The sequence below is a fragment of the Coregonus clupeaformis genome, chromosome 19, assembly GCF_020615455.1.
Source record: "Coregonus clupeaformis isolate EN_2021a chromosome 19, ASM2061545v1, whole genome shotgun sequence".
NCBI classification, from domain to species: domain Eukaryota; kingdom Metazoa; phylum Chordata; class Actinopteri; order Salmoniformes; family Salmonidae; genus Coregonus; species Coregonus clupeaformis.
The window spans coordinates 33,239,151-33,261,957 of NC_059210.1; the positions used below are offsets into that span (position 1 = coordinate 33,239,151).

At 46.0% G+C, this 22,807-nt stretch overlaps 1 protein-coding gene across 4 annotated transcripts in view; it reads left to right on the forward strand.

Annotated features, from left to right (window-relative positions):
• Window positions 1–21,124, forward strand: part of bcar1 (BCAR1 scaffold protein, Cas family member) — a 112,421-nt gene extending 91,297 nt beyond the window's left edge. For 3 of the 4 annotated variants that reach the window (XM_041837381.2, XM_041837377.2, XM_041837379.2), the window contains exons 3-7: window positions 9,378–9,533; window positions 15,664–15,768; window positions 16,021–17,250; window positions 18,314–18,397; window positions 18,872–21,124. In XM_041837381.2, coding sequence (XP_041693315.1) covers window positions 9,378–9,533; window positions 15,664–15,768; window positions 16,021–17,250; window positions 18,314–18,397; window positions 18,872–19,387 — 2,091 coding nt within the window. In that variant the 3' untranslated portion in view covers window positions 19,388–21,124. The remainder of the gene's footprint in view (window positions 1–9,377; window positions 9,534–15,663; window positions 15,769–16,020; window positions 17,251–18,313; window positions 18,398–18,871) is intronic. The other variant, XM_041837378.2, reaches the window with a different exon arrangement.
• Window positions 21,125–22,807: the final 1,683 nt, after the last annotated feature.

The following is a 22,807-nucleotide window of genomic DNA, read 5'->3' on the forward strand; positions in this document are numbered from 1 at the left end:
CAAAGCCTACATCAGATAGAGGGGAGGGAGGGGGGCGTCAATAGGGGGGTAACAAGGGACACAGGGACATGGATCTGCCCTCAGCATAAACAACAGGTCCCCACAAGCCTCTGTGTGCTCCAGTGGCCCTCATCAAAGGGATGGGATATCACAGGAACCAGGGACGCTCTTTGTTCTGGGCTGGGAGAGTCAAAACGCTGGAGAGAGAGAGAGAGAGAGGGGCCAGGTCGGAGCGGAGGGACACAGGGTTCAGTGTGTCCTCACACACACTGCATCTCCTCTGTCAACTCAACACACACTCCTGACTCCCAAGTAGTCATTAGTGTGAGGATGTGTGTGTGATTGTGTCCATGTATGGGTGTTTGTTTGTGAGTGTGTGTATGTGGTGTGTGAGGTTGGACCTATTAGTGAGTAGTAAACCCATTGGTCTTGGCTTTAATAGGGGCTGGCTCTTTGATGTTTTCACGGTCCTCTCAGTAGGGTCAGGGATAAAAGGGACTAACCTTAATTAAGGAGACAGGAAATACATGAAGCTTGAAATTATGGGGACGAAATGCTACTTTGGGCTATGTTCTAATGTCATTCATGTAAAAAAACATAGCCTAACAAATCAAATCTTATTTGTCACATGCTTCGTAAACAACATGTGTAGACTAACAGTGAAATGCTTACAACTGCTCATTGGTAGGCTAACAACATACAGTAGATGCAAACAACATACAAGCATTTCTGTTCCTACTTGACTCTCTCTATGTAATCATAGAAAGTAGAGATGAATAGATAGATATTGAAGGATTTTCCTGTTTTCTTCTGACCTGTGCTGTGACAGATACCCTGTCATTGCCTGGATACCTCTCTCACTGCGTTTCCACGGTAACACAGTCACGTCCATTCAAATGAATAGGTTCCAGAGACAGACCTAAGTGTTGTTGCCAGGAGATGCTGAAGAGAGATTGTGGCGTTTTATATGGGGACTGTAGATAAACACACAGAGAGAGACAGAGAGAAAAAAATTGAGAGTTGCAGAGAGAGCAGTAGAGAGTGGTGCTCCCAGCCACTCACACCCTGCCCAGTCATGGCAGCTATGTGGAGCATGCATCCCAGGCCTGTGGGGCTGTTGAGGGGGTCTTTGCGGATTAGTGGTTGGGGGCTCCCTGTCTCCAGGAGCACTGTACCCCTGTCCTGCCAGGCCCACCAGGCTGACACAACCACTAATCCGCAAAGACCCCCTCAACAGCCCCACAGGCCTGGGATGCATGCCCCACATAGCTGCCATGACTGGGCAGGGTGTGAGTGGCTGGGAGCACCACTCTCTACTGCTCTCTCTGCAACTCTCTCTTTTTTTCTCACTGTCTCTCTCTGTTAATTAGGGCCTGATTAATCCTGCAGCCTGGACCAGGGAACCATGGAAATGGGGCTGTAAATCTACCACCCTGCGTCAGCGTCTCAACCCCTCACACTGACTCCGCTACAGTCAGGCTTTACTTCTCTGCTCTGCTCCCATTGACTGCTGCTACTGCCGCTGGGAGGGATAGCAGCTCTCATCTGGGTCACACACCAGCTGCTTTGAAAGTTTTAGGTTAAACAACCCTATGTCTGAGGGAGGAATAAGACCTTATTTAAGAGCATGCTCGGAATTGAAACCCTATGCCACTACTATATCTAGCTGAAGTGGTCAGTTTGAACCTTGTCACATACATTTATAAATGTGCAGTTTACCGCGTACATATAGGATCAAATTACTACCTTTCGGACAACTTCAAATGGCCCTTATTTGACCTTTCCTCTGTCCTGTAATCTATGCTCTGTCAGCCTCTGTGTCTGACCTGTACTGTGTCCAAGCCACACTGCCTCCCTCTCCGCCATCTTGGAGTGGGCGGTGGTGCAGATGAGTTCTCTCTTCTCTGGCAGCCACATCACTCTCCAGCTGAGGACCCAGGAGCTGAGTTGCCATGACGCAGCTGCAGCCTGCCATGCCCTGTGCTGCGCTGGGATGGGAGCTGACATCACAGCTGATCATGCCTGTAACCTGTGCAGCTGTTAGGCAGAGGCTACACTCCCCAGCCATGTATGGGGAAAGATGAGGAAAATAACATTGAAAAGAGAGGCTTGGAGGGAATGTCATCATCTGCTGAACAATTTCATGATTCCTCCATGCCAGCAGGACACACAGTGCCCCCCGTCCCCCCCCCTACACATCCCTCTCTCCCCCCTCTACAAAAAAAGGAATGTTCACAGATGGCCTCCCATCAGGCTGAGATGGAGGAGATGAGGGGGGGGTGGTCTGTGGAGGAATTTCCTGCAAGGTCGGCCACCTAATCCTCATGAAGAAAAAAAGATGTGTGAAGTTACTTCAACTCTCCTCAGCGTTTGGACTTTGACCCTTTTTGTGCAATAGCACTCAGAGCTTTGTTATACATGAACTAGTCAGGGCACTGTGTTAACATTACAACACACTCACGCTGCATGTGGACTGAAATGGGCTGCCTCTGGGAGAGTAACAGAAACACACAGCAGTAGATTCAGACTGCATTTTCTGCCAAAACCTAAATCTCATTGAATTCTCATAATCATAGGTATGAAATCAGGATTATTAGGTTATTGGCAACACCTTATCTAAGGTGTTTGAATGTACTGTAGGTGTTTGAATGTGGTCATTTGTAGCTCAGTTGGTAGAGCATGGCGCTTGTAACACCAGGGTAGTGAGTTTGATTTCCGGGACCACCCATATGTAAAATGTATGCACGCAGTAAGTTGCTTTGGATAAAAGTGTCTGCTAAATGGCATATATTAGCACCAAAAAGTTATTATGGTATGGATATTAAAGAAGCCATTAAACTCTGAGTTTCATTTTAAAACGTGATGTCCAACGTGGAATATTAACCTTAGTACTCTACCCTTTGTTCACTTGAAAGACCACTTCACAAGGGTCAGCAGACATTTTAATTGTCTTGCCTGTTGCAGGTGGACTGGCAAACCCTTGTGTTCTGAAACGATCTGAACAGACAGACATGGTGTAAGCTGGGTTAGGGGTCAGTGGACTGTGGGTGGTGGGGGGCTCTAGAATCTGTTCCTCTCCTCAGGGTGACCCCTGTTCCAACAGACAGACCTTATGGCCAGCTGCCAGCCCAGTGAAGCAGTGAGGGCTCAGGGCAGAGCGTCACCGCTCCCCATTGTTCCACAACCTCAATGGCTCCTCGTCTTTTAGTGACATCATCAGTATGACCTGATAGAATGTTGTGACAGCTGGCTGCTGGGTGTTGCCCCCCTCCCATTGACAGAAGCCTTTCAACACTATTGATGAGGACTTGGCTAAGAGCCAAAGCCCATATGTGCCCCCCTGCCCTCCCCTCTCCAACACCTTCCTCATTGATAATTCACACTATTGATCACCATTAGTTATGCTCACGCAGTTCATGGCCTCAGAGGGATCTTCCATTAACGGAGACGAGGTTAAAGGCCAGCTGAGGAGGGCATTGATAGGGCTGGCTCGTCACCATGTGATGAATGACCAAAAACCAATAATGTTTTCCTCTAATCTCTTTAATAGCTTATGGAGGATCTGTCGATAAGAGCCAGGTTAAGTGATAGATATCTGACTCTCACTTACTGCTGTCAATAGTAGTGTGACGCTCCCAGGAACATAATGGTGTGTGTGATCCATATTTCTGTAGGCTGTTTACATTCATGTGAACCAGAAAAACATGCCAGACAATACACAAGTCAAAAATAATAATAATGAATAAACGTAGAATTACATGTTGTCAGTTGTGCTTGCATATCCCATCCCATCACCCGTATAGCACAAAGGAACGGGTATTTAGTTACTATGTTGTAGTAAAGCTAGGCGTTCTTTAGCTCAAGGGGAACATACAGTACATGTTATGATCTGATCTATATCTCAGTATGAGAGGAGAGGGAGTGTTTTGTGTTAGAGAAGGCTGCAGAGGAGGCTGTGCGATATTGTCCTAGGATGTGTTAGATGAAACACCTGCTGCGTTCTTTAAACGTGTGTGAAACTGGCTACCTCCGTGGAGAATGGGTTATCTGGAGAGACTAGGAGTGGAAGGCAGGGAAAGGAGGAGAAAGAGATGGAGAAGGGGGGAGGAGGTGGGAGAGGGAGGGAGTTTGGTATAGGGAGAGATTCAAATATTACTTTGGTTCAGTTGATTTCATTTGTTCTGGGTTTTTTCCTTAGTCCTATTTCAGCTTATAGGCTGTCAGTTAAGAACATCTACTCTCTTTCTTTAGACACTGGTTCTGAATGAATGGAGAACTAAGGGAAGCATGTAGGGGAGGAGATGGAGGAAGGATACAGACAGGACACAGGAATGAGACATATTAACAGAGGCATATTGTCAGATTTATTTAATGGGCAATGGCTTAATTACCCTTTTAGCTGGGCTGTCACCTTTCAAGTGGCAGGCAGCCTGACTGGGAGAGCAAATATTATTAGAGGATCCGGGAGAGTTGTGGCATTTCATTAGCAAGTAATGTGATTGGTTTCTTAAATGCCAGTCAAGCAGGCTACTGAGGTAACTTCCACAATGTAGAGCCAGAGAAGGGGAGCAGAATTAACCATTAGTAAAGGCTGGTGCGTGTGGGTGCGCGAGTGCGCATGCATATTTGTGTATGCAAGTGTTTATGTGTGTATTTGTTTCTGACTATCTAAAATTGACAATGGATTTATTTTAGTGAATGTGAATTGATATATCGATGACTAGTGGATCTTTATTGCTGCATTATAGGCTTGAGCGGTATCCAGATTGTCATACCTTCATACCGACCTTGTGCCATACAGGGATATTTGGTAATACCGGCACTGAACACAAGGGGCACTATTTTCAGACGCCACTTAGCCTCTGTAATCCGAAGGTTAGCAATGCTAACAAGTACACGTAAAGTCCCATATAGAATGCTAACTAAATGCTAACAAGCTTATTGCAAACATTTTATACAGTCTCTGACCTAAACTATTTGCAGGACAGACATCCCAGCTCATAAAGTTTTACAAGTAACTCAAAAATGCTACTCACAGTTTGCTGCACACAGAAAACAGATATTAGACAGCAAGACTCTTGATCCAGGAGGGGCTTCTCTGCTGTTAGGCTAACCACTTAGCTAGATAGCTAACTAGCTACTAAATTAGCAAACCAAATGCACAACTGCAGAGCATTTAGCACATTTTAGACAGTTAACTTAATAGTTATAAGATATCTAGCTGGCAAACATTTAGTTGTGAATTCCATACTGTAACTATACTGAACAAAAATATAAACGAAACATGCAACAATTTCAGTTCATATAAGGAAATCAGTCAATTGAAATAAATAAATAATTCCCTAATCTATGGATTTCACATGACTGGGTAGGGGTGCAGCCATGGGTGGGCCTGGGAGGGCATAGGCCCACCCACTGGGGAGCCAGGCCCACCCAATCAGAATGAGTTTTTCCCCACAAAAGGGCTTTATTACAGACAGAAATACTCCTCAGTTTCATCAGCTGTTCGGGTGGCTGGTCTCAGACAATCCCACAGGTGAAGAAGCTGGATGTGGAGGTCCTGAGCTGGCGTGGTTACACGTGGTCTACGGTTGTGAGGCCGGTTGAACGTACTGCCAAATTCTCTAAAACAACGTTGGAGGTGGCTTATGGTAGAGAAATTAACATAAAATTATCTGGCAACAGCCCAAGTAGACATTCCTGCAGTCAGCGTGCCAATTGCACGCTTCCTCAAAACTTGAGACATCTGTTGCATTGTGTTGTGTGACAAAACTATACATTTTAGAGTGACTGGGGACTAATGGTAAGCTTCATAATGAAAAATGATGTGGCAGGTGAAATGAAGAACGTGATCTTCTTTTTCTCCTAACGTATTGCACAAGTTGCTACAAATATTTATTAAAAAACTTCAAATAAATAGTTTCAACAGTATTGACGGTATTGCAAAATCATCCCATGGCTATTTCCAAATATATACGGTATACCGCCCAAGCCTACTGCATTATTGAGAGTGGATTGGTGCACACTCAATATCTGAAGAGCAGCTATCTCGCTCCCACATGCTTGGTTGCCATAGCCACTACGACTGGAGGTGGAATTCCAGAGTGGTGAGATTCTATGAGATTCTATTTGGTGCTATCGGTTGGTTCACTAGGCACCACCATCGTGTACCAGGAGGCTTAGTATAGTGTTCAGTATAGTTAGTATCAGTGAGGTTATTGTATTGTATAGTGTTTTTTAGGGCTTCTTTGCCCCTGCCCTATGTCATTCCATTATTTTGTATGGGTTGTGGCTTGGCTGTATCTAATCCAGTGTCTTTCAGTCAGACTGGAGAGATCCACTTCCTCTGTCACTGTGTCATGCTAATCATGACCCTTCGACCCTGGTCCCCATCAGCTGAACACTAACATGCATCTGGATGTCATGTTCCTTTGTTGGCCAGGCTGAGATATTGATGGCCTGTAGGGAGCAGTCCCTCCCCTCCGCTCCCCTCGCTCCTCACTGGGGTGTCCAGAGGGGGTGTGGGGTGTCTGGCAGTGAGGGGGTCAGCTCAGGTCTAGAGAGAAGGGAGGATGGGACGAGGGGAACCTGTCAGAACTCTGTGAAGTTATCGCCTCTGAAACCCGTAGTGAGCCAGGCATGGCTGCTTCAGTGACGTCTAGAGATCTCCTCAGCTTGCGTCTCCATGTTTGGTTTTGACCTTGTCTGGCACTGAGAAGAGACAGGCTGGCAGACACGACCAGAACCACACATCCTCACTTTAGCCCAGGCTCCAGAGGAATGGACCAGGGATCCTTTCAGTTTTTTTGGAAATGGGATTGACCGAGCTCGTGTGTGTGTGCTAGTTGACTCATAACCTGCAGTCCCGCGGTTATATCTGCGGGGGCGGGTTTAGGGTCATGAAATATTGTGTGGATGAAGGGCGGGTGGGTGGTGGGGGGGTTGAATAAAGAGAAAACAATGCATACATTTTTTTATACATGTATAAATCTTGTGCAATTCATACATTGAGGTTTTTCTGTCATATCTTTTTTCTGCCATTAGTGCGTAAGCCTAGCTGTACTCGTGCCAAATACACGGGAACTGGGACAGAAAACGTCGATCCACTGAGGCAAAAACGACACAAAACAGAGAACAGTACAGTGCATTTTCTATATTTATCACATATAGTCGGGAGGTTGCGGACGGTTTATTAGCACTAGTGTGTATGTGTGTGTGTGTGACGGCATGCATGTGTGATTGGACTGTTATTTTCCTCTCCCATCAGTAGTGACGACAGCAGCAGTGTATCTGTAACTGGAGGTAGATAATCAGAGATTTCCCCAGTGCCCTGATTGGGAGAGAGACAACAACATTCCCTATCTGTGTGATTCCACAGCCCTGGCCTGCAGGGGATCAATAGCAGAGCCAGATTAAAGAAAGTGAGAGGAGAGGAGAAAGACACACACACACAAACACACACACACACACACACACACACACACACACACACACACACACACACACACACACACACACACACACACAGCCAGAGGAGCTCAGATAGACTTCCAAAGAGCACTGATGCAGGGCAATATGTTGTGATGATATGGTCCTGATAAGAAGTGCTAATGATTTGATTCTCAATATCCTGTGATGTATTGAATACTAAGTTTGAGTACTAGTTTGGATGGATGCTATGCTCCAGTTACTGTCTCTGTATTGAGAGCAGCCAGTGTGCTGTTGTCAGTCTGTCTGTTTTCATTTCCCAGGCCCAGACAGTTGACATAACCCTGAGACTATAGTACTGTGGGGAAACAGGCAGACAATAGGATAGCCGTTGTTCCCATGCTGACCTGCCAAGACTTCCATTCTGTTTTACTGCTTCTGGGGTTAAACCAGACCCTGACTCTGTTACAGGCTGTGTTGGCTCCTCACTGTGGGTCAAGGGAATTTCATTAAGATTGAGTCTTGAGTGGATAGAATGTGTTCACTACAGTAATCGTCTACGGCAGGGATCTTCAACTAGATTCAGCCGTGGGACAATCTTTTCTTGAGTGGTTGTTCAGAGGGTTGGAACATAATTACAAATAATTAGTAGACTTCAAATTGACCGCAAGAAGCCCAAACAGATATAATATTTGACTAAAACATAATCATTTCAAACCTTGCTTACATTTGTATACGATCACATACACTGAATGTACAAAACATTAGGAACACCTGCTCTTTCCATGACATAGACTGACGAGGTGAATCCAGTTGAAAGCTATGATCCCTTATTGTCACTTGTTAAATCCACTTCAATGAGTATAGACAGGTTAAAGAAGGATTTTTAAGCCTTGAGACAATTGAGACATGGATTGTGTATGTGTGCCATTCTGAGGGTGAATGGGCAAGACAAAAGATTTAAGTGCCTTTGAACGGGGTATGGTAGTAGGTGCCAGGCGCAGCGGTTTGAGTGTGTCAAGAACTGCAACTCTGCTGGGTGTTTCACGCTCAACAGTTTTCCGTGTATATCAAGAATGGTCCACCACCCAAAAGACATCCAGCCAACTTGACACAACTATGGGAAGCACTGGAGTCCACATGGGCCAGCATCCCTGTGGAACGCTTTCCACACCTTGTAGATTCCATGCCCCAATGAATTGAGGCTGTTCTGAGGACTAAGGGGGTGGGGGGTTCAACTCAATATTAGGAAAGTGTTTCTAATGTTTTGTACACTCAGCGTATATCTCTATTATGCGTAAGAATACTTTGGAACAGATTTCCAAAATTAAAATCCCTTGGAGTTGATTTTCTGGTGTTTTCACAGTCTTTTATATCCAACAAAAATGTACTTGGGGGGGCCAAATACAATCCCCCGTGGGTGATAAAGTACATAGGACTTAAAGGGACAGGGAAAGGGGGATACCTAGTCAGTTGTACAACTGAATGCATTCAACTGAGTGGTGCAGTGGTCTAAGGCACTGCATCGCAGTGCTAGCTGTGCCACTAGAGATCCTGGTTCGAATCCAGGCTCTGTCGTAGCCGGCCGTGACCGGGAGACCCATGGGGCGGCGCACAATTGGTCCAGGGTAGGGGAGGGAATGGCCGGCAGGGATGTAGCTCAGTTGGTAGAGCATGGCGTTTGCAACGCCAGGGTTGTGGGTTTGATTCCCACGGGGGGCCAGTATGAAAAAATAATGTATGCACTCACTAACTGTAAGTCGCTCTGGATAAGAGCATCTGCTAAATGACTAAAAATGTTTTAAAAACGGAAATGTGTCATCCACATTTAACCCACCCCCTCTGAATCAGAGAGGTGCGGAGAAAGATGCATCAATTTGACAAAATACTGTAACAGACCATTTCACTAACCTCATGCCTCTCTCCCTTTGTCCCTCTCTTTCCGTCAGGTGGTGGTGCCGATGCGGGTGGGCCAGGTGTATGTGTATGACACGGGGAAGTCGGAGCAGGATGAGTATGACGTCCCTCCCAGACACATGCCTCCCTCCCAGCAGTCACAGGATATATATGACGTTCCCCCAACCCGCGCCCAGTACAACCAGCAGGTGAGGAGTCAGCTAGACGCTCTCTCTTGCTCTATCTCTCTCACCTGTATTTATGTTCAAATGCTGCACTCTCCCGCTTCTCTAGTATACAGTAACATACCCACATCCGGACACACATCACTGAAGATAAAATGTCTCATCTTCCATATCATCGGCAATTGAGCCACACTAGTTTTGACCTCTTATCCTTGACCACCCCAGTGATGGTGGTGTCCTGTGTATGAGATGGGCTGTGGTATTCATGTCCTCACTGTCCTGCCTCGCCACTTATTGTCTCCTATGTCACTGAAGGGATTTCATCCTCTTCACAAGATTGATGGCTATTTTTCCTCTCTGCTGCCTTAGACACACTTCCCAACTCAACTGGTCATCTGTCTGCGAAGTATCTCACTTCTCATTAATATTTGATGTATTGGGAATATTTACATTTACATTTACATTTTAGTCATTTAGCAGACGCTCTTATCCAGAGCGACTTACAGTTAGTGAATACATATTTTTTTTATACTGGCCCCCGGGAATCGAACCCACAACCCTGGCGAAAACGCCATGCTCTATCAACTGAGCTACATCCCTGCCGGCCATTCCCTCCCCTACCATGGACGACGCTGGGCCAATTGTGCGCCGCCCATGAGTCTCTGTCTCTCTCTCTCACTCTCTGTGTGTGTTTAAACCCATGGCGGCTCTGTGATTCCACATCTATTTTTAGAGGAGGTCATACATTACTAGCAGGGGAAGTAGATATTTCATTGTCTGGAGGCGTTAGAAAAAGGTTGTATTTTTCCACAAAGCACAGTGAGCAGCATGTCCTGAGCTGCATGCACTCTGGATCTGAAGGTGAACCCACTTTCTGTGTCGTTCGTCCTCTCACACACACACACACACACACACACACACACACACACACACACACACACACATACACACACACACACACAGGCTCCTGGAGCAGATAGAGAAACACACAGCCATTCTCTCTACTGACAGCATCTATTCCCAAAACAAGTCACATGCATTCAGGCACAACATAACAGGACAAACGGCTGCAAGACATGGTAAAAGAGAGGGAAAGAGAACCAGCTGGAGGGAGGAGAGAATGAGGGAAAGAGAAGAAAAGCTGTTTGACGGCGTCAGAAAGAGTATAGTGCTGGGCCTGGAGGGATATCATTGCATTCAAGCACAGATAGCAGGCCTAAGATCAATCAGCGGGTTCAGTGGACAATCCAATGGGCCCTGTCTTTGTTTTTCTGCTGAGAGGAGTAACACAACCATCTCATTTTCACTCCAACCTGTCTGCGATCAGATCAGTGTACCCGCTGAATACCAACTCCAAACAAATTGCATCGCCTGAATTCAAGATTCTGACAAAGTGTTTTGGCAAGGTGCCCAATGGTTTGTGGAGGTGGATTTGGTATTCATACTGTAGTCCCTCTTGCCTCCACTCTCTGTCACTCTAATTCCCCAAAGGCCTGGAGAACAGATTGTATCACATTGTTTGTGCAGAATTATAATTGCTAATCTGTTTGTTTGGGGACAGTCACATGGCGAGAGATGGGAGTGCAATTTGCTGTATGTTATTAGGGGTTCAGGAGTGGATGGAGGAGTTGGCTTGTCAGTCTGCTGCTGTTTGCCGTCAGGTCGTAGAGAAACGGGGATGAAGTTGAGTCTTAGATTCCACATACTGTGTTCCTCCTCAGGTGCAACGCTCATTGACAAGCAGCTAGCAGATAATCCTGCCTCAGCATCATAAACTTTAGAGAGGGTCCCTTGTCAGACCCTGGAAGTAGATTGGGTTGTGTGTTTGCGAATGTGCATGTGTCGCACATGGTGCATCAATCTGATGTTTAGGATCAACAAAGATCTGTGTAATACAGCCAATAACCTAAAAGCTGTAGCTTTAAACTGCCCTCTAAAACTCATTACCAAGCTCTTTGACTTGGTGACTTCCATCATCACCTATAGATACTGAATACAAATATAAGTGCAATGTGTAAAGTGTTGGTCCCATGTTTCATGAGCTGAAATAAAATATCCCCGAAATTTTCCATACACACAAAAAGTTTCTTTCTCAAAAATGTTGTGCAGAAATGTGTTTACATCCCTGTTAGTGAGCATTTCTCCTTTGCCAAGATAATCTATCCACCTGACAGGTGTGGCATATCAAGAAGCTGATTAAACTGCATGTTCATTACAAAGGTTCACCTTGTGCTGGGGACAATAAAAGGCCACTTTAAAACGTGCAGTTTTACAAAATGCCACAGATGTCTCAAGTTTTGAGAGAGCGTGCAATTGGCATGCTGACTGAAGGAATGTCTACCAGAGCTGTTGCCAGAGAATTGAATGTTCATTTCTCTACCATAAGCTGCCTCCAATGTCGTTTGAGAGAATTTGACAGTACATCCAACAGGCCTCACAACCACAGACCATGAATAACCACGCCAGCCCAGGACCTCCACCTCCACATCACTTCTTCACCTGCGGGATGGTCTGAGACCAGCTACCTGGACAGCTGATGAAACTGTGGGTTTGCATAACCGAAGAATGTCTGCACAAACTGTCAGAAACCTTCTCAGGGAAGCTCATCTGTGTGCTCGTCACCCTCACCAGGGTCTTGTCTTGACTGCAGTTCGGCGTCGTAACCGACTTCAGTGGGCTAGTGCTCACCTTCTATGGCCACTGGCACGCTGACGAAATGTGCTCTTCACGGATGAATCCTAGTTTCAACTGTATCGGGCAGATGGCAGACAGAGTGTATGGCGTTGTGTGGGCGAGCGGTTTGCTGATGTCAACGTTGTGAACAGAAAGCCCCATGGTGGCAGTGGGGTTATGGTATGGGCAGGCATAAGCTACGAGCAACGAACAGAATAGCATTTTATCGATGGCAATTTGAATGCACAGATATACTGTGATGAGATCCTGAGGCCCATTGTTGTGCCATTCATCCGCTGCCATCACCTCCTGTTTCAGCCTGATAATGTACGGCCCCATGTCGCAAGGATCTGTACACAATTCCTAGAAGCTGAAAATGTCCCAGTTCTTCCATGGCCTGCATACTCACCAGACATGTCACCCATTGAGCATGTTTGGGATGCTCTGGATCGACGTGTACGACAGCGTGTTACAGTTCCTGCCAGAGAATGTGAGCGGAGTTGAGCACCGCTCCAGCGCGCCACATCCTTTCCAACCGCTCCGCTAAAAACTGCTCCGCGCTCACAGGAAAAAAAACTGCTGCTCCAAATTTGCTCCATTCGTTAAAATCACAATTGAACCAACACCCATCTATTTGTGTGACTACCTGGACCTACCATTTGGTTTTGAAGTATTCAAACCAAACCATATGATTTGAATTAAAAGTATTTTAATAAACATAAAAAGGTGAATGTAAGAAGCGCACATAATTTCAAATAGGCTACATGTCATATTAAACAGCATGTAAACACTATAAATAGGTCAGGAGCCAGACAGGGAGCCTAAGAATGAACGAAAATGAATTATTTAGGCTATATTATTTCAAGGCTATAGCCTACAAAGAAATGCATTGTGAAACATTTGCGAGCGTGACACAATAGACTGGTAGGGACATAAAGGGCTCAGTATTTAAACAACATTTCGTTGTATTAAATCATTATAGTCTTTAAATTGCGCATATAGGCTGTGACTTAATTAGAATTAAATACAAATTAAATGAAAAATGACTTAGTGCCTTTGAAATCATTTTTAGAAACACGAGTTTGGCCAGTCTGTGGCTTCAGGCTCATGCGATGGTGCCTGGAGAGCAGGCCAGCAGTGGAGAATAACCCTTCCACACTTGCAGAGCCACTGGGGATGCTAAACACCCTTTTGGCCACTCTTGCCAGGCTGGGCAGTGATGCAGAGGTGTTTTAAAAAACAAATTCTATAGGTAGGCCTAAAGGATTTTAGGCAAAATAACCCAATCAAAACGGAAAGCTCCTTGAACGTGGGAATATGCCAAGCTTATTGGGTCAAAATCAATTATGGCCTATTGTATAGATAATAGAACAAAAATGAACGAAATGTTTAATTGATCTGATTTTTTATTTATAAATACTTTGCTACAATGACACACTTAGTTATCTACCCTGCTCCTTCCTTTCTTTTAGCATGTGCATGTAGTAAGTACACCATCATGCTTTCAGGATACGTGTCTTTTCAGATTCCACAATGATTCTTTAGTTGTGGACACAACACCACCACACTCCCTCTCTTGCTCTTGGTCCTCATCTTTGTAAGTCACCTTGATTTTGCACCTGTGTGTTTTATCAGTTTTTTATGAAAATATTTAGGTAACTCCATGACAGTAGCTAAAGCAAGGGGCTATAGCAGCGCACAAGTAGACTACAAATGCATGCTGGGCCGGGCAGGCCCTGAGCTCGTGAAGTGAACGCTACAGGAGCGCTACTGGAGCGACATTAGAGCGGGTGAGAAGGCCGACGCTCCAGTCTTTAGGAATCTCGCTCCGCGTTCCAGTCAAATTGGGCATGCTCCGCTCCTCACTCCGCTCCAGCTCCATTCCGCTCACATACTCTGGTTCCCGACAATATCCATCAACTTCGCACAGCCATTGAAGAGGAGTGGGAAAACATTCCACAGTCCACCAGATACTGACTGGTTTTCTGATCCATGCCTTTTTTTAAAGGTATCTGTGACCAACAGATGCATATCTGTATTCCCAGTCATGTGAAATCCATAGATTAGGGCCTAATGAATTTATTTAATTCACTGATTTCCTTATATGAACTGTAACTCAGTAAAATCGTAGAAATTGTTGAATTTTTTTGTTCAGCGTAGTTGTGAAATACTATATTAATCAAAGCTGTAAAAGTAGTGTGCACAATAACAGACCTTTCATGGGCTGGAGAGAGAGAGAGAGAGAGACAGGACTGTGGCTGCTGCAGGGCGGTGTGTTCCAGAAGTTTACTCACACAAGACTGACAGCAAAGTTAATTCCCTTGCTGCCGCTCCAGGCTGAAGTGCATTGTGGGATTGTATTGAATTTAACAGTGCCTTAGAAAAGTGGTTAGGCAATAGGCATCCTCTCAACACAAATTCTGCAGTATTGTTGCAGTAATATCTCGACATTGTTTTTAATGTTGAATTTTGTGGGCATCACACACATATCCTTATAGTTTTCATACTTTGCCTGGTTACCCATCCACATTGCTCCGGCCAATTGACGTTTTTTCTCCATGATGAGTCTGGATTTGCCTCCCTCCCCGATGATTTCTAGAATGAGAACACATTTTGACTGTTCTGATTGGTCCCAGAAACTGATGGGTTGGGCCAGAGCCGGCTTACATGATGACATAATCAACTTTGAAACTCTGATTGGTTAGATTTGTTAGAGACCATCCAATCGCTGATGAATTTGTTTTGTATAGTGCCCCTCATTTTGAAGTCACACAACGACTTTAGGATGGCAGTTTCAGACTGAATGTATGTAGCGATCGATAGAGCAGCGGAAATAAATTCAGGGTGAGTCGTCAGGCAAGGCACAACTGTCAGAACAGAGTTAGCACTGAGGTTAAGGTCTCAGCTGCATAAGAGATTTTCTTCAGTTGTTTCCAACTTTGGTCATGCTCCAGTCAGTCCAGCTCCCTGTGTGCGTGTCAGGGCCAGTCCCAGACAGGATGTGTGTCCTCTGTGTAGGAGTGGGAGAGATGGTCCACATATTGCGTGTATCAGCACCCTCACTGACCCACTCTCAGCCTGCAGCCTCAATAATGCCCCCCTCCCCCTTGTACAACATTATTTAGGAAAGGTAGCAGAGAGAAGAGGGCCCCAGGGAGAGACGGGATTAGAGGACACAGTGGGCAGAGTGTCTGGGTCCCTCCCACCCTTCCCACCTCCTACACAGTAAACTGGATTCATCCAAAATGCCCTCAGAAGCTTGATTTAATTTGTTCCTCCCTTATTTAATATGCTCATCAACTGAGTCTGGTGCAGCTGTAACTGAGCTCGTATTGCTGATTGTATATTTATGTGTATGTCTATATGTGTGCACGTCTGAAAATGTGTGTGTATATCTCTGATAATGTGTATGTAAATCGATCTTTATTGCTTGGGGTGTGTGTTTTATCTCACTGTGCAATGTATTCCCCCCCCCCCCCAGGTGTATGACACGCCCCCCATGGTGGTGAAAGGCCCCCCCAGTGGTCAAGACATCTATGACACGCCCCCCAGTGTGGACAAGAGCCAACTGCACGCCCAGCAAATGGTGAGGCTGCAGCTGCTGCACCAATAAGACGTCCTCTCTGTCTGTTATTGTAGTAGAGGAGGGACACAGTGGGAGACTCATCAATCCCAGTGTGCTTTACCATCTGTACTTGATAGGTGGTGTCTTAAAGTAACCACCCCTCCTCCTTATCATGAGTCAGAATGTGTGTTTGACATCATTATGATGTCCTATGGCAGTGAGGGTAAGTAAAGTGTGTGTGTTTGACGTTGCCTCTCCCTCCCTCCCTCCCAGGTGTACGACTTCCCACCCTCCGTCAGTAAGGATGTTCCAGACGCTCCTATCAGGGACAGGGAGGAGACCTATGACGTGCCCCCCCACTTTGCCAAGCTGAAGAGTATGGAGAGCCAGAACCAGGGCTATCTGATCCCCGGGGGGCCTGAGCCCCCCATCCCTGAAGACGTGTACGATGTCCCTCCCCCTCCCCTCACCGGAAAGCGCCACCCAGATGCCCAACATGCCCCCCTGGGTCAGGAGATCTACGACATCCCCGCCAGTCTGAGGAAGGGTGGACCCCACGACCCCCAGGATGTGTACGATTTCCCCCGCGAGCGGCCTGCAGGCGAGGACTCCATCTATGACATCCCCCCTCAGGTGGTGCGAGACGCGGGCGCCACAGAGGAGCTGACGGTCAGCTTCAAACGCCTGTCTGCCTCCAGCACGGGCAGCACCCGCAGCAACCTGTCCACCTCCTCTCTGGACATGGTGCCAGTCAGGGAGTCGGTGGTGCCCAGCCAGGCTGGCCCGGGGAAGCTGTTGATGCTGGACCTAGATCAGGCCATGGAGCGCCTGTCCCGCCTGCAGCAGGGGGTGGAGGGCTCTGTCTCCCTCATCATGTCCTTCATCAGTGGGAACTGGCGCAGCCCAACCCAGATGGAGGCCAACCTTCCATCCATCAGGCAGGCGGTGGACAGGATGAGGGTGGCCATCAGGGACCTGTTGGAGTTTGCCAGGGGGGCCGTGGCCAACTCTGCCCAGGCCACTGACCGCACGTTGCAGGCCAAGCTGGGCAAGCAGGTGCAGAAGATGGAGGAGGCCTTCCAGGGCCTGGTCAAGTACAGCCAGGCTCTGGATGCTGTGGCCTGGGCCCCCTCTGCCCTGATGGCGCCCTCGGCAGGCAGCAGTGGGGATGACCTGGACCGGCTGGTCATGTGTGCCCGGGGTGTGCCTGACGACACCAAACAGCTAGCCTCCTTTCTCCATGGCAACGCCTCGCTGCTCTTCAAAAGGACAAACAAGCAGCAGCAGCTCCCTCTTCCCCCCGTCCCCCACGCCGCTGATCTCATGGGTCAGATAACCAACAACAACATCTCAGCCTATCAGATGGGAGACGGTAGAGCCAACATCCAGTCCCGCCCCCTACCGTCCCCGCCCAAGCTCACAGCCGAGGAGGAGACCCCTGACCGGCCGTACGAGACCACAGAGGAGGGCTGGATGGAGGACTATGACTATGTGCATTTACAGGTAAAACCTCCTCATATGAAACCACAGCACAGATCATCACACATGCGTTTATGTCCTCAATTATCAGTAGAGAATTAGTTTGGTGTATGTTAGTATTCTGAATCAACAGCACCGGTACTTTCTCATAACGATATTGTGGTTTGGAACAATCAGCAGCACTCTACATTAGCCCATGGATTATGTTAAGCATGTCGAGCCATGGTGTCGGTCTGTGTTCAATGATACTCTGGTGTGTGAGATGAGAGAGAAGATAGACTCCAGGTGTATCTCCATTTCCACACCACAGCCAGCAGACTAATCAATGGCCCATACAAGGCTTCCCCATGTGGGCTACACATACTCCCCTAGCGCACTGCTTCAGGTGTCATTATCAATCACCATTACTGCATGTGCAAGCGTGTTTCTCTACATACCCATCATACATCATCACTTTCTCTGTTCATTGCTGCTGTTGTTGCCCTCATGTGCAGCAGTATTCTTGTGAAAATGCAAGAGGAACAGATGATGTTAAGACAATATTATATTATTGTGGGCGGCAGGTAGCCTTGCGGTAAGAGTTTTGGGCCAGTAACCGAAAGGTTGCAAGTTTGAACCCCGACGCCGACAAGGTGAAACATCTGTCGATGTGCCCTTGAGCAAGGTACTTAATTGCTCCAGGGATAACAATTCACTCATACATATTAATACACACTTGTTCATGTGTGAAATAGGACAAATATAAGCACTCACCAAATTATTATTATCTAAAAAACATTTATATATTAAATGTTTCAGTGCTTTATGTGTGTGTAGCACACTAACATACAAACCCTGAATTCATGTCACCTACCCTCAGAGTAGTGGCAGAGCTGCAGTGAGTGGTCTGGTTTGAATTGAGCTCATACTGCCACCTGCTGATTAGGAGAATTATCACACATTGTGTCAGACGGATCATTTTATATGGGTAATCCTCCCTTAAACCAGTAGAATTAAAATTCCATCCCAGCATTGTCTGAGCGTGTTTGTGTCTATGTGCTTGGAGCAGTAAGTACGATTACTTTTCTTTCTGTCCTTTGATTTCCAGGGTAAGGAGGAGTTTGAGAAGAATCAGAGGCAATTATTAGAGAAAGGGACCAGACACAACAAAACCACACTGGAACAGCAGCAGGTGAGGATCTGTGGGTCTGTCAGTGAGCGAGTGGATGTGTAAATGGCTGCGTTTAGACAGTCAGCCCAATTCTGATATTTGTTCTACTAATTGGTATTTTGACCAATCATATAAGGGCCGGTTTCCCAAAAGCATCTTAAGGCTAAGTTCATCTTAGAACAATAGGATCCAATGGTTCTAACGATGAACTTAGCCTTAAGATGCTTTTGGGAAACCGGGCCCAGATCTTTTCACATCAGATCTTTTTCAGATCTGATCTGATTGGTCAAAAGACCAATTGGTGAAAAAAAGATCAGAATTGGGCTGCCTCTCTAAATGCAGCCTTTGTGAGTAATAAGGGAGTGTTTGGAAGGACATTATATGTGACTGTAGTGTTACATTGGTGTTTTAGAGGCTGAGGGTTCAGTCAGTTCATATGGGATGTTTACAGATCAGGCAGATATTTATTTACTCTCTCTGTGTTCCCATCTACTGCAGCTGAAACAGTTTGAGCGACTGGAGCAAGAAGTCAGCCGGCCAATCAACAACGATATCTCAGGCTGGACTCCGCCTCCCCACTACCCAACGGCCCAGCGGAGCAAGCTGAGCATGGGCGACCGGCAGCTGCTGCTCTTCTACTCGGAGCAGTGTGAGGCCAACGTCACCACCCTCACCAACGCCATCGACGCCTTCTACTCCTCCATCAACAACAACCAGCCGCCCAAGATCTTTGTGGCCCACAGCAAGTTTGTCATCCTCAGTGCACACAAGCTGGTGTTCATCGGGGACACACTCTCGCGGCAGGCCAAGTCCCCAGAGGTGCGGGCACATGTGGCCCAGCATAGTAACATGCTGTGTGACAAACTCAAGGACATCGTGGTGAGCACCAAGACTGCAGCGCTGCAGTACCCGTCCCCCGGTGCGGCGCGCGACATGACCGAGAGGGTGCGGGAGCTGGCCGGCTGCACACAGCAGTTCCGCATGGCTCTGGGCAAGCTGGTGGCCATGTGAGCCTCCTGTCCTGAGACACTGATATGGGGAGTCCACACTGGGACACACGGCACCCACCCAGTGGGCCACTGTCACAGACACATGGACCCTTCTTCCTCCTCTTGTGCTTTTCATTTTAAAATAGGACAACTATCTGACTGGGCTGGGCCATTGGTTGTAAATTAATCATTGTAAATATTTAAGTTACTATTAGCCAGAAAAAAAGTGAAAGAAAATGAACTTCCACTATATATATATATGTTTTTGAGACCTTATGGAAAACATTATGTAGTTTTTAGACAATGGCCATTATGATTATTGCTATACTGTAATTATTGCTTTGCTTATTATAATTCTTATCATTATTGTTATAATGCGTTGATTAAGGATGTTTAAATTTCAAACACAATGTATGTAGTACTTAATGCTGTTTTTCATCCCAGATTATCAAATATGGTGGATTTTGTAAAAGTAATGTACTTGTCAGGTGAGCTGGAGGATATGTTGACAGAAAATGAATAGCTTTCCTTGGAGCTGTCAAAGGAGGCTGGGGATAGTGTTGTGAGTGCAAGGCATTCTGGGTAGGGGCTGGGAGGGAGAGGTTTCCCTGACAGTTAATAACATTCTCAGATATACTGCTGTCATGGGACAGAAATCATGTGAGTAGCTCTACATGCTAATTAAAATGCCCCAATTAGAAGACTGTCTTATAATATCATCTCTTTCTTTGAGATAGAAGTAAGAATGAAAAGAACAAACCTGATTTGGAGGTAAAAAATCTGAGTCTCAAAAAAATATGAATTGATGTTGTTTTTTTTGTCAGCATTTCAACTTCCCTTGTTCTTCAAAAGCACACAGCTTTATCCGTCTGTCTGCTGCTCCTAGAGTGCTTGTTGTATCCACCATACTCTCCCAGACTCTCTCATAGTCCTGCATGCTCGCTGTGATCTAAAATGGGTTGGTTTGGACTCCTCTGTGGCTCCACTGTTCTAGAAGTCACCTGTGTTCCAGACCAGGCTCTCTGCTCACCTCATACAGGAATAACTGTGCTTTCCCTCCCCCTAGCACTTCCTGGACAGCACCGCTGCACCCTGCAGGCCAGGGAAACCCGCCATGGGGGTAAAGGTGTGAGAAGTGCATTTGTTTCATTAGCATACACTCAACACCCTTGTAAATTGATGAGCAAATTAGGGAGTGGTCATTTGTGAGCTCCATCTCTGCATTTTACCAAATGGATGTGTACACACACACACACACACACACACACACACACACACACACACATACAAGATATTGATGGTAATGTCTGTTTGCCTAACAGTAACTATTCTTGACACTATTCAAATGACTTCGCAGCAGCTGTATCATATCCCCACTTCCAATAGCTGTACCAGAGGTATGTGAGTTAGCTTGGCCAGTGGGTGTGTTTTACTAGTTCTTGAGTCCTGGAGACATCTCCACATGAAGCAGAGGAATCTGCTGCCACTCCAGTTTCCATTGTCCAGTTTTCTAAAACCTGATTGGCATATTGTACTATAAAGCACTGCAACATGTTGTTGTGGATATAGGTGAAACTCCTATCAAGTAAAAATAATTCATTGAAAACAAAGCTGACTGGTATTTGTGGTAATGTTATTCTGGTCTCAAATCGGTGTTTTAAGAATTGAAATATATATGTTAAGGACATTGCATAACTGGAAAATATATGTTTAATATATTTTCATTAAAAAATAAACTTCAAACCTACTCTCTCTTTAAGAAGCTATGTGCTGTGAGTGAAATTGCATATACTAGAAATGCTTACAGTTGTTTAATTGGAAGGTAATTGTACACCAGTAACTTGTACAACACCAACTCCTGAGAGAGATCTGATTTCCTTGTCAAGTGTTTTTCTTTCCTCCCTGGGGCTCTGTATGCTGGACCGCCGTGATTATATATATATATAATTTTTTTGTACCCCCTTTTTCGTAATATCCAATTGCGATCTTGTCTCTTCGCTGCAACTCCCCAACGGGTTCGGGAGAGGCGAAGGTCAAATCATGCGTCCTCCAAAACATGACCCGCCAAACCGCGCTTCTTAACACCCGCCCGCTTAACCCGGAAGCCAGCTGCACCAATGTGTCAGAGGAAACACCGTTCAACTGATGACCGAAGTCAGCCTGCAAGCGCCCGGCCCACCACGAGTCGCTGGAGCACGATGAGCCAAGTAAAGCCCCCCCCCCCCGGCCAAACCCTCCCCTAACCCGATTGTGCGCAGCCCTATGGGACTCCTGGTCACGGCCGGTTGTGACACAGCCTGGGATCAAACCCGGGTCTGTAGTGCCGCCTCAAGCACTGCGATGCAGTGCCTTAGACTGCTGCGCCACTCGGGAGGCCCCAGACCACAGTGATTCTAGCTCCGTTTATACTTGGTTCTAAGGTCCTTTGTCCTGATCTTGTCCACATTCTGATTGTGTCCACATTTTTAGACAGGTGTAGATTATTAAAATAATCATTGTGATCTGATTGTGATCAGGTCTTCCTGACAACCTTCTGAGGTAGTCAGACAGGCATTGTGTCTGGATATCTTACAAGTATAGATGGATCTGGACAGTGAAACCATTTAAACCATCATTATCCCACCCTCTAAATCATTGACAGGTGGCACCATTGACTTATGGCATCAATATGTCTTAAAATAAATAAATACATATTATTTTGAAAGAATATGTGTCAAATAATTTGCATACAGGGAAGGACCAGGAAATCAGGTCACAATATGGACACAGTGGATGGATATGAGACACATATATATGAAAGTGTGGGCACAATCAGAATGTGGACAAGATCAGGACAAAGGACGCATGTTAGCGGCAGGTATAAACGAGGCTTCTGTGACACTATAGAAACTAAATTGTTAATATCTTAAATGTAGAACTAAGGTCTAGATTCAATCAGATCAAGCGTGATCCTCCATTTACATCGTGATGTATTTCATTATGTCGTACTTCAACTTCATACAATCTCGTTCCGCTACTGGACCGAGAGCATAGGATAGGGTTTCACAACTCAAGACAAGGTGGAGGAGAGCCTAGTCTCTCGTCAGAGATCGCATTTATTTTGGGAGATGGCAAAACTATGACCTTTTCATTCGACAGGATAAACATATTGTTTTAGTTGATAATAAAACAGTACGTTTAGTTACTTTTTCCTCAACTTGTTTCTATAACTTTCTAGCAAGTTAACGTATAGAGCAGCTAGCTAGCTAAAAGCTAGGCTATACTGTATCTAGCGACCTCCACCAAATAATTATAATCAAAAACAATCATCACAATAAAATAGGAGGCAACGGTCAAAGTATAATTGTCTTAACAGCCATAGTGTATTATTTTTAACATACTGTAACGACCCTGGGTTTATAAGCGCGGATATCGACTTTGCCACGCGAGCCTGCTTTTGGGG